The sequence below is a fragment of the Coffea arabica genome, chromosome 7e (genome assembly GCF_036785885.1).
Source record: "Coffea arabica cultivar ET-39 chromosome 7e, Coffea Arabica ET-39 HiFi, whole genome shotgun sequence".
NCBI classification, from domain to species: domain Eukaryota; kingdom Viridiplantae; phylum Streptophyta; class Magnoliopsida; order Gentianales; family Rubiaceae; genus Coffea; species Coffea arabica.
In genome coordinates this window covers 12,792,062-12,804,246 of record NC_092323.1, presented here as the reverse complement: position 1 = coordinate 12,804,246, position 12,185 = coordinate 12,792,062, and the positions used below count along the sequence as shown (strand labels likewise).

The 12,185-nt window shown below is 33.5% G+C and overlaps 1 protein-coding gene across 1 annotated transcript; it reads right to left on the bottom strand.

The window, feature by feature from the left end:
- Window positions 1–239: 239 nt before the first annotated feature.
- On the bottom strand, window positions 240–3,453 carry LOC113699013 (homeobox-leucine zipper protein ATHB-16). The gene is made up of 3 exons (XM_027219039.2): window positions 2,620–3,453; window positions 1,885–2,258; window positions 240–1,747 (listed from the first exon to the last, which is right to left on the bottom strand). The coding sequence occupies exons 1-3, from the start codon at window positions 2,681–2,683 to the stop codon at window positions 1,106–1,108; spliced, it is 1,080 nt and encodes a 359-aa protein (XP_027074840.2). The 5' UTR covers window positions 2,684–3,453; the 3' UTR covers window positions 240–1,105.
- Window positions 3,454–12,185: the final 8,732 nt, after the last annotated feature.

Here is a 12,185-nt window from a genome sequence, read left to right as displayed (position 1 = left end):
TTACATTATAAAAATGTTTTCAATTATCTTAATATATTTTTAATTATTTTTTATATTATATACATTACATCATAAAAAATAACGCAATATTATTTTTTTTAAAAAATTTTCACATAATCTTCAATCGAAAGAGACCTATATTTGTTCTACCCTAGTTTTTTTTCTCTTTTAGACAAAATAAAATAACCAAATATGAGTAGAGGCCAACACACAAAACACAAAACACAAAACACAAAACAGCAGCAGGCAATGTTAAGCTTCTTTTATTAAAGAACTACGTAATTTGAAGCTAGGTTTCACGAGGCTCATGAGTCTTTTTGCTTATTCTTTCATGCACTTAAACAAGTAGCAAAGACAGCTTAAACATTGGATAACATATAATATAGAAGATGCTAATAATAATAATATGTTACTACTTTAATCCATCTTTTACCACTTTCCTATGATAATTCTCCATCATTCATCATAATTTACATCTCCCTTGGAACCCTTTTACCACTTTCCACCATCATAGGAATTCTCCATCATTCATCATAATTTACATCTCCCGTGGAACCCTTCTTTTTTTCCTCTCTTTCTTTCTCCAATGGTAAGCCAAAAAGCACAGGAGCGTGTGAAAATGTTGATCAAATTACGGCAAACCTATTACCTAATCATTCCCAAACAAAGGCCAAGGCCGCTTTTACCCAAATCCACACGCTTCTTTCTCTGTCACCTCCATTCCCACCTCTACACTGTCTGACTACAACCCCACGTGAACTTTGTATGTCATCTCTGTCATCTACCCATGCCCTTCCTCTCTCTCTCTCTCTCTCACTCATAATCTTGGATCCTGATGGAACTGCGTTTGTAACTTCATTTTTGTACAATGAAGAGACCTTCTTCTTGATTAATTACATGATCATATTCAACTAAAATAAAATTACCACTATACAAAACTTCTTTCCCCTTGGAAGTGGGCATGGATGGGTTCAGAATTGAGATATATCTTCTTGATTTCTCCTTGTCTCAAGTATCATTAATTATTTTTTTCCCCAAGGGTGGTTTTTTTTTTCTTTTTTTTTTTTTTATTGGACCAGGGTTTTTCCTTTTTTTTTTTTTCTCTTCAATTCCACTCTTCAGGGCAATACCAATGAAGAGTGGGAGGTTGATCATCTGAAAAAAAGGTACTGCATGAGTCATCACCGCTGAAAAAATTGTGCTCCTCAATTTTCACAAACTGTGGCTGGTATGCGGCTGCTGCTGCTGCTGATGATGATGATTTGTGAGCTTCTCCAAGAATTGCTGCTTTTGAGTCATGACCAAACTGAAATCCATTACTAATGGTTGTTGATGAAGAACCACCACCTCCTCCTCCTCCATTGGATATCAAGAACTGGTGGGGTACTGTTTGAAGAACAACCCCTCCTCCAGATGAAGAAATAGCAGCATTTGGGCTGCTGCTGCTGTTATTGAGATTCTCCTCATTCAAGATTGCGCTTGAGTCACTATCACACGATCCATCTTTAAAATCAGTAAAAATTGAGGCACCATTCATTACTCCATTGCTGCTGTTAAAGCTCTCAACAAAGTTGAGCTCATTTGCATCATCATCTTCATCACATTCAGCTAGAACATCATCCATTGATGTTTTTGCTTGATGATCTATCGCCTTATCATCATCACTTTCAGACACCATTACCTCTTCTTTAACTAAAACTTTGCCTTCGCTTTTGTCATCTTGTAGCTTAGATTTCAGCTCACGAATCTACATAATAAGAGAGAGAGAGAGAGAGAGAAAAGCTAAAAATTATTCTTCTATCTCGTGTGTATATTATCGAGGACAACACATAAAAATGGAACTGAGCAAGTACGATTTAAAAAAAAAAAAAAAAAAAGGGTTACCTCTTTGATCAGAGCTTCATTGTCATGCTGGAGATTCTCATAATTGTGTTTGAGGGTATCATAATTGGCTTTGAGGACGCCGTAATCTCTCTCCAACTGCTTAGTTTTCCACCTAGCGCGGCGGTTTTGGAACCAAACAGCAACCTGTCGAGGCTGCAAACCAAGTTCTTGAGCAAGCTTAACTTTTCTCTCTGGTTCAAGTTTGTTTTCAACCTCAAAATTCTTTTCTAATGCCTTGACTTGATCCACACTTAGCCTCCTCTTTTTCTCTGGGACATGGCCAGATTCCTCCACACAGCCTTCCTCATCTAAGCCTTCCAACATGGATTGAAATTCCCTTGGGTAAACATGGCTGTTTCCTTGGTTATGCTCATCTATAGTGACCAAATAATGGGAAAAAAAAAGCACCAACAATCAGTAAAAATCTTAAGAAAAAAAAAAAATTTTTGCTGCCCATAACAAAGGAGCTAGTACTAAAACTAGAATTTTCTAAAGATAGATTGAAGAGAAACCATAGTAGTGAAAACAGTAGTTTAGGTATGGAAAAGTTACTACTAAAACATGTAAAAGATCTGCTGTTTGGCGTAACAGGTTTCATTTTGAATGTCAGAAAGAAGAAGATTAGAGACAGGAAGACATGCAGTTGGTACATTTGAATCTTTGGAAAAGGAAAAAAGAAATTGAATGAAAGCACTGTAACAAGTCTTGTGTGTACAAAGTAGCTTAGCTAAGCACCTGTAGAAGTTGGACAGATAGACATCAAAGCACCCAAGGAATCAGAGCTGCCAAGTCTCTTCATGACTGATGACTGATCAAGTTGTTCAAATAATGGAAGCAGTAGAAGTAAATGGTAGTAGAAGTAGTGAGCAGTGAGTGACTTAGTGGTGTACTCTAATCAGATCTGTTTTAGATCAGAATCAGACCACCCCAATTACACTTTTGTTGTTTTTATTGGTGGGATGTTCTCAATTGTACGCACTTTGTCAAGACTCAAGAGTGAGAGAGAGCTAGAGATAGAGATATAGTCACAAGTCACAAAACTGATTAGTATTTAGCACAGATCACACTGAGCCAAAATAGGCATCATATGCTCCACAAGCAGCCCATCTTGCACAGTTTTGTATGCAGAACATTGATTCAACATGCAAGTCATTAACTTTCTTGGACACTCCATCTTTCTCCTTTTTAAACACTACTGCTTCCTCTACTACTACTCCCCCCACCTCTGAACCCATTAAAAGGAGGCAAACAAAAATACTAACTGAAACCCAAGAAAATTGAGTACCCCAAAACAAAAAAAAAAAAAAAGAAAGAAAGAAACCAGTGGAGAAGTAATCAATTGTTTCCCTTTTTCCCTCCCAACCCCCTCTCTCTACATAATTATTACTCAATCACTTCAAGCAGTGTAGGAAGACTAGTAGGGGGGCTGATGAACATGGTCTAGGACTGTTCATCTACAAAAAGAAAAGTAAGGGAAAAGAGAGAGGGGAGGGGAGGAGGGGGTAGGCACTTTGGGAGTGGGAAAATGGTGAGAGAGAGAAAGAGAGATCTTCACAGCCCAGCTGGCCTTCAGAATTTGTGTGCCTTACTGTCTTTAAATAAACCAACTGGGGTCAGATTTACAAGGGTTAGAATCTGACTGGGGTTAGGTGTGGGCTTGCAATTTGGAGCCAAATGTGAAATGAAATGAAATTAACGCCAAATGCATCCCAAATGCAATTTCTTGGTTACCGTCTATAGCCGGTAATTTCAACCGATTTAGCAGATATTTTTAGTGGGCTGTGATGATTTTCAAGGATTTTAGATGGGCTCTGAATTCTGATAAGTGGACTGGGAATTGGGTTTTGGCTAACGGCTAGTGGCTAATGGCTCGGCTTGGCTGGAGTGGGTGAGATGGGTGAAGATGCGGATGGCGTCAGCGGATCCTGGTTTAATTAAAGTTTAACACAAGCGCGTGGTCGGTGCGAGTAATCGCGATCAAACAGAGGCTTGATTTTGCCAATTTTTCGTCTTCATTTTTGTTTTGTTGAATTGATTTTGCCAAGTGAAAGATATTTCCTTTCTATGTTATTTTTTAAATGATGATTGCCTATTGGAGCACTAATAATATTTATTTATGATAAAAATTTTCAGATGTTATGTATGTAAGATAAAAAAAAGTGATTAAAAAGATAAAAAAAAATGATTGGAAACGCATATTTATTTATGATACAATCCAAAAACTAACAAATAATACCAATGTTATTGAAACACGGTCTGTCCATAGAGCACTCGTTAAAATATATTTTAAATATTATATTTTTAAAATATAAAATTAATTAGAGAAAGTAAATAAATATAAAGAAGGGTATGCAAGATTAAATAGTGAAAGTGTATAATTGCAAAGGAAGATAATAATTATTAGTATATGTATACATATGGTAGGTTAAGTGAATGTTAGGTGTGTTAACGAGTGTCGTTAGACTGAAAAACCTATTGAACTACTTGACTAACAACACAAATAGTTAAGTTTTAAAACCTTTAATTAGTATAGATATTAATCAGATAAGGGAAAATCGTTCAAAACGTCCCTCACATTTTACAAGATGACTTTGTTTGTCCCTCACTTTTAAAAATGTAATTTTACATCTCTTACAAATTCACATTAACCAAAATTGGTCCCTACCTAGGTTTCCGACTAATTTTTGGCCGGAATCCACCACGTGACTTGCATGTGATCATCTTTAAGAGCAAAATTATCAAATCAAATTTTTACATAATCTGATTCATAGTCCCTCACATTTCACAAAATGAATTTTTTCGTTCCTAACATTTTACAAAATGAGTTGTTTCGTTCCTCACATTTGAAAAAATGAATTTTTCCATCACTCATATTTTTCAAAATGAATTTTTTCATCCCTTATTGATCATGTATACGAATAACTTTTGTAATTTATCTCTATTGGATTTCATCTAAACATACTAATCGTAGTTATACACATGCTTTTTCAATAGATATATATAGGGGTTTAAAACTAATAATTTTGTTTGAAACCCATGTATATATTTATATGATTTCACCATTTGAACCTATTCAATAATTGTAACATTTCTCTTTTGGTAATAATTTATTTATTGAGCTGTATAATAAGGTCATCTAATAATTAATGGGTCCTAACTTGAATTCTATAATTGTGCTAACAAATTTCAATTTAAATCTGAAATTTCTACTCGACACTTTTAAGATCAACAGTTGAATTACTTGTCTTGTGATTGTATTAAAATTTGAAAGTGCCAATCACTTATTTCTTTTTGTCATACTTTTCTTTTGTTTACTTTTTCTATCCAAATTTAATACGATATAAACACTCGATAATATTTAGGATTAAATGTCTTCTTTATTTTCAAATTTCGAGTAAAAGAAAATGAATATAAGTGAAAAATTAACAATTTTTTTAAATCCATGTATATATCTATTTGATTTCACTTGAGCAATACGAATAGTGTATAATATATCTTTATTTGATTTCACATGCTATTCGTACTGTTCAAGTGATATCAAATAAATATATACATGGATTTAAAAAAAATTATTCACACACATGATCAATAAAAGATGAAAAAATTCATTTTGAAAAATGTGAATGATGAAAAAATTCATTTTGTGAAATGTAAGGGACGAAAAAATTTATTTTATGAAATGTGAGGGATTATGAATCGAATTATATAAAATTTGATTTGACAAATTTGCCCTTAAAATATGATCACGTGCAAGGCACGTGGTGAATTCCGACAAAAAAACTAATCGGAAACCTAAGTAGGGACCAAATTTGACCAATGTGAATTAGTAAGGGATGTAAAATTTCATTTTTAAAAGCAAGGGACGAAAAAAGTTATTTTGCAAAATATGAGGGACGTTTTGAACGATTTTCCCATCAGATAATTATGAAAATCCTTGATTCGATTCAGAAATCCTTCTTCATTCCCCCGTTTCTCTTGGTAAGATTGCGGTCTCCCATCCCATGTACAAAAGAACACAAATTTGGTGCAAATCTTTATCAAATAAATGGCCCTTTTACGAGGTCAGTGACAACTGATATAGGAAGTACCTCATTTGAGACACGATTGTAAGTCTAAAGTTTTCAAGCAAGTGATCAAATTATTTATGTTGACCAAAAATTAGGAGTTACGTAAGGAAATTAGCAAGTACCTAATCAAATACTAATCTAAATCGAAGTGCAAGAAATAGGGGCAATGCAAAAGCCGAAAGGCAATCTTTTCATGCTTTGAATTAAGACTATTACTGTCGTATTCTTTGATTTCGTACTTTGAACTCATACCGTGAAAGTAACAGCGTACATTTATGGCACGGCTGGGGGCTTCAACGGTTGTCAATCTTTGTTGCTCTATTAATCTTTGTATATTCACAACCAATTATCGTTTGAAGATGCTTTTAATTTATTAGTAAATAAAGATGACAAATTTATTAATGTGTGGAAAATAAATGGTCCCAAACAATTGAAAGCATGGATGGTTGAGGCCCTTAATCGCTTAACACAATTACTTTTCAACTTGTGTTTTCTTTTCTTCTAAGGAATTAGTTGGACCAGAGCATTTCAACTATGAGACCTGAATAGATAAAAATTGACTTGGATGGCATCTGCTTGGTAAATTTGATCTATTAGCACAAGCACTATTCCCAAAAAAAAATTTTAAAAATTAATTAACCATTTTTTCTTGTTATTTGGTGAAGAATTTAAATAAGTATTGCTTGCCCAATTGGCTGGATTTGTAGCATGTATTTTTTTTTAACGCTTAAAACTTGCCCCCTATTAATGGGCTTTGCAATTTGCATGTAACTGTAATTAGCCCATTAAGTTCCGTTTACACCATTCTTTTTCTTCTTGTAATTTGGTCAAAGCTAAATCTACAATTCGGGTTGGTCTTTTTCGAGGTTCAATGAAGGAGTTATTTAACTACGTGACGTTATAGTTGTGCTGTTGAACCAGACACGCAAATAGTATCCGAGGATATTCGCATCAATATGAACTCGTAGGAATTTTTGCCCAAGTAAACAGAAGAAGTCCATGGATGTAGTAAAACTTTATGAAAATGGCAATCTTTTTTGTTTCTTGTTTTGGTGGTAAAATTAGTGCTCTTTCCCACCTCCCACTTTGATATTCTCAAATAATGATCCATTTTTTAATTGAAGAATATAATTTACTTAAAACTTTTTAAAAATATTCTTATTTAATGTACTTTGTTATCAGCGAGTATAACCTACGTTATTCATCAATTGCTTAGATTCATGCCTCTTAGATGGTGCGACTTTTCATGATATTATTGTTGTAATTCATGTAAAGATATAGTAATTAATCATACTCCTAGTATTAATGTAAGGGTATTTTAAACAAATAGTAGGCTAGATTTACTCTCTCAATAAAGTTAACTCATATTTTTTTAAATAGTGTGAAAAAAAAATCAAAACTATCAAAGAGAGATGAAGGAAGTAGATGACAATTGATATTCTAATATAGGTGTGATTTTGACTAGATGTGAACAAAAAAATGCCTTGTAACCCTTGGAGTTTGAAAATGGAAATTTAGTGTATTTTATACAAGTAGCAAAATCATGTTCACGTGCTTCATTAATTATGATTAAATGGTGGAAGGAGACATACATAGCAAGATGGGCTCTTTAAATTACACCATTCCACACTTGGAGAGCTGAATTAAAACTACTAGGGCACTATTTATTTGGACAATGTATCGATGGTATAAGCTGAAACCTCTTAAACAATCTTAAAACTTCCCAAATCAACGCAAACATTCCTATCATGAAGAGCTGTATTTGTAGTGGGCAGAGGTAATTAATTATAGCAAGATGTCAGAATTAGGGCTCTGCTAAAAGAACCTCATTATGGCAAAATATTCTGCTTTGGGTTTCACATGTGCTCATAAATCTTGTTATCAAATTGACATGGGTTCTTAATTAACTCATTATTCACTCTTTCTTGATTCAGGCGTCTGCATTGAAATACAGTACCAAACAGTCCATTGAAGGCAGAGGCTGCCAATTGCGACTGACATAATGACACGAATGTTAGATAAACTGTTTTAATCCGCCTTGACTAAGGAAAATGGGAATACTACTATTACTTTTTCAACTTTTACGGTACGAGATGCATATAATTATTATTAGGGTAAAAAACAAAAAAATCCCCTGTGATAAAGCTAATACACAGAAAAGCCCCCCATGGTTTCAAAATATACAACACGACCCCTCATGGTTTGAACTAAATTATAAATGTGACGGAATCCGTTAAACTTAACGGAAATGAACAAAATGACCAAAATGCCCTGATATAATAAAGCAAAAGACAACTCAAAAAAATCATTTGTTTTATTCTCTAAATAGAGAGAATTGAGGGTCAAGGGGTAGAATATGTATATTTGATAAAAATTAGATATAAATTTTTTTTTTAGGTTCTAATAAGTCATTTCCGTTAAATTTAACGGATTCCATTACCTTTACAATTTAATTCAAAGCATGAGGTGTCGTGTTGTATATTTTGAAACCATAAGGGGCTTTTCTGTGTATTAGGCTTACCACAGGGGGCTTTTTTATTTTTTACCCTTATTATTATTATTTTTTATATTTATGGAATAGACCAAGGCATCAAATAAATGAATAGGGAACATGTTACATAGAAAACGGATAATATACTGTGTGTCTAGAACTAGCCAATGTATTACACAACATGGGGCAAAACAACAGATTCTTTTTTGGGAGAAATTAAAAACTTTCTCGTTATTCAATTATAAAAAGAGAACATAGAAATTGGCCCTTTGTGTCTGAAAACCTTACTGATTACCACTCGTAGAAGTTAATTTGTATCATTCGTTCTCGAAACTTCTACCTTAATCATTTTCTTGCTACTAATTTAGGATTCATTTGTCGCGGTTGAAATTTGGGGTCATTATCGCATTATCACTCTTCACCTAAGTTTTTTTTGGGCATTTTAATTATGTTCACTTTCTAAGGATATATGAGAACTGTTAGAACTTTCATGAATGGCATATTTATAATTCTTGGACATGTTTTTCGTTTTGGCCTTATTTTCAGATTAACTAATTGTTTAGCCTCTCATGTTAGTGACTCTCGTCTAAGTTATTATTTATCCCACCTCTTCCACCTCTTCTTTTTTTTTTTTTTTTTTTTTTTTTCTGTTGGGGGTACAATTATATTTTCAACTCTTCATATTCCTATCAATAGGACCAAGTCAGTCTAGGTAGCCTAGTTATGAAGGAGTCTTACTTCGCTAGTTCTTTCTTATACCCTGGCAAAATCGCATTTCGACTTTGATAATTATATAAATGCCAAAATAAGTTCTGTCAAATTGAGAATGACAACAAAATACAATGAATCTAAATCCAAATTTGATGATATTTTTGCAAATGGGATTCACCCTACCCTTCCCGGGTCTTCCAGTATAATGTATAACATGGATAGCATCCTTTCTTCTCTCAGCTTACTCTAGTCAGAGATCAAGATTGCTGGTAGTTGAGTAGTGGCTGCAAAAGCAGCAGCGATACCATTCAATATCTCAATATGGAACTGCAAACTGCAAAGTTGATTGGATTCTTCTGTCGTCGAAATCAGCATATTTTGTTTTCTCCTCTTGTAATTTGAGAGAAACTGACAGCAAAAGTTGGAACTGTCTCCAATATCCCATATTTCTTATGTCACTTTTTCTCATAGAAAGAAGGGATATGCCTTAAAGAAGCCCCTTTTGCCTTTAGATTGGTGTCAACAATTTCATGCTAGTCCAACCAAATTTTCTTGTACTATCTTCTTACTGGTTTGGTCTTCTTCAATCCTTTACCGCTCTCCCTCTATTTTGCTTACTTGTACCTTGAATGTGCAGGAGATAACATATTGAAACTGATAATAGTATCTCATTTGGTTAAGTTGTCCCCTTATTTTGAATTTATCTGGAACAAAAGTTGGAGTGAATTATATCCCTTCTGGCAAAGAATTAGAAAACCAAATTAAAAACCTCTATTATTAGACGATGGGAGTTTCGATAAGAGAAATCAATTTAAAAATATTGAGCCAAATATAGTAGTAACATTTGCACCGAAAAAAATCTGCACTCACAACCATGAAGATATTGTGGAAAGCATCAAATTCAGTGCCAAAATTAATAGTAATACTAACAGGAATAATCAGAAAATTTGGGTCCATCTTCCCTGTTAAACACAAAAAACCACCAGTCTAGCAATCGTCCTCCCATTAGTGGCACAGAAATTTTTCCCAAGTATCTGTCGCATAAAGCTTGAACTGTGCCTGTACGTTAAAACTCACTTCATTCCCTTTTCTGATTCAACAGTCTCCAGCACAAAAGAATAGTAGTACTATTAGTTGCAAGCATTAATTTCCTAAGCTATGATATGAACATAGCCAGTGGAATTTGGCTGTGGTAGACTGAGGCCTAGGATTGCAAACGAACCGAATCACTCGCGAGCGGCTCGAGTCGAGGTCGATCAATATCTAACTCGAGTCGAACTCAAACTGACTACATCGAATTCGATATCAAAATATTAAACTCGTTAATATATATGTTTTATTAAGCTCGAGTATATATATATTTTATTTTTTATTTAATAGTAAAATTACATATATCTCTAATATTTTATTATGTATTAAGAAAAAATAATTATTTGTTGTTTTTATTAGATTAATTTCTAGAAACTCGAGCTAATGAACTGCTTACAAGTCAGAAATTCGAGTTACGTTACGAGCTGATAATTCGAGCTGCTTACGAGCCAGAAATCGAGCTACAGCTCGCGAGCCTTGTCCACTCGAGGTTGAGCCTGGCCTTTCCTTGGTCGAGTCGAGCTCGAGCTCAATTTTCTTGGTTTATCGAGCTCGAGCCTACCTATTATTAAGTCGAGTTCGTCTCAATAAATTCAAAACTTGATTCGACTCGATTCGTTTGCAGTCCTATTGAGGCCTTGTTTGGCTAGTGGAATTAATTCAGCACCTAAATTTAATAGATTCAGATCTTAACATGTTCAGACGCGTTTTGATAACAAAAAATTAAACATCTGAATTAATTAAGTGGCACTGAATTTTTTAAGCAAAACTTGTTTTCAAAATTAAGTAATAAGCTATTCATTTATTATTGAATGTGATATACATTCAAATATATTAGATTTAATACTCAATAATTCAATGATTTAATGAATTTAGACTTCAGATTTCAGTTCTCAACTTCAATTTTATCAAACGCACCCTAATAGTCACAAAATCACACTGAGCAGCCCACATCACCTAATTAGAAACCAAAAACAAAAGCAAAATAGTCATGAATTTTTTTTAAAAAATCTATATATCTGAACTCCACCTGATGGAAATAGAATGAATGCATTCTACCGTAGTGTCGAATTCGATATTGTAGAAAGCAAATTAACATCGTTGCATAAGCAATTTACTATTAAAAAAATCAAATTTGTCTGTTTGAACACTCATTTTTTAACTATCATCGGCCCTATCTAAATTAAACTTTGGGAAAATGGTTGAAAATGTTCTCCACATTTAGTCAAATGAATATTTTTGTCCTTTACTTTCAAAATGTTAATTTAACATCTCTTACAAATTCAAATTAGCAAAATTTGCTTTCAACATAAATTTTCGATCACTTTTTAGACTGAAATCACCATGTGACCCATATATAGTCATATTTAATATACAAAAAATCAGATCCCACTTTTTCAATGCCAAAAATGAATAAAAAGTGAGTCAAATCTCATTTTTAGGAAAAATTGGGTATACTTTGGGTTAGATTCTATTTTTTAAGGACAAAAAATGAATATAAATCAAGTCATTTATTTAACAACATATGGGGTCAGGTGATAGATTTAGGATAAAAAGTGATTGAAAATCTAGAATGAAATCAAAATTATCGACTTGATTTTATAAAAAATGTAAAGTTATCATTTTAAAAGTGAATGACAAAAAAAAATTCACTTGACAAATTATGATGGACATTTTGAGCGATTTTCTTCAACTTTTTACACTCAAAAATTTTGCCTTGCTGGTAATCTCTTGTTTCAACATTTGCATGGCTCAGAGGAAAAGACAGAGGGGGCACAATTTCTATAATGTGATCGAACACCCTTTGTGGATTTCCGAACTGGGGATTTCCAAAGTATTTGTTGTGTCACCACCAGAGCCCACAAATTCAAAGGAAAAGATGAGTCGTGAGCACGTGGTTGTACTGGCTTTCATCACTGAAAGTTGGAACAATTTTTAGACTT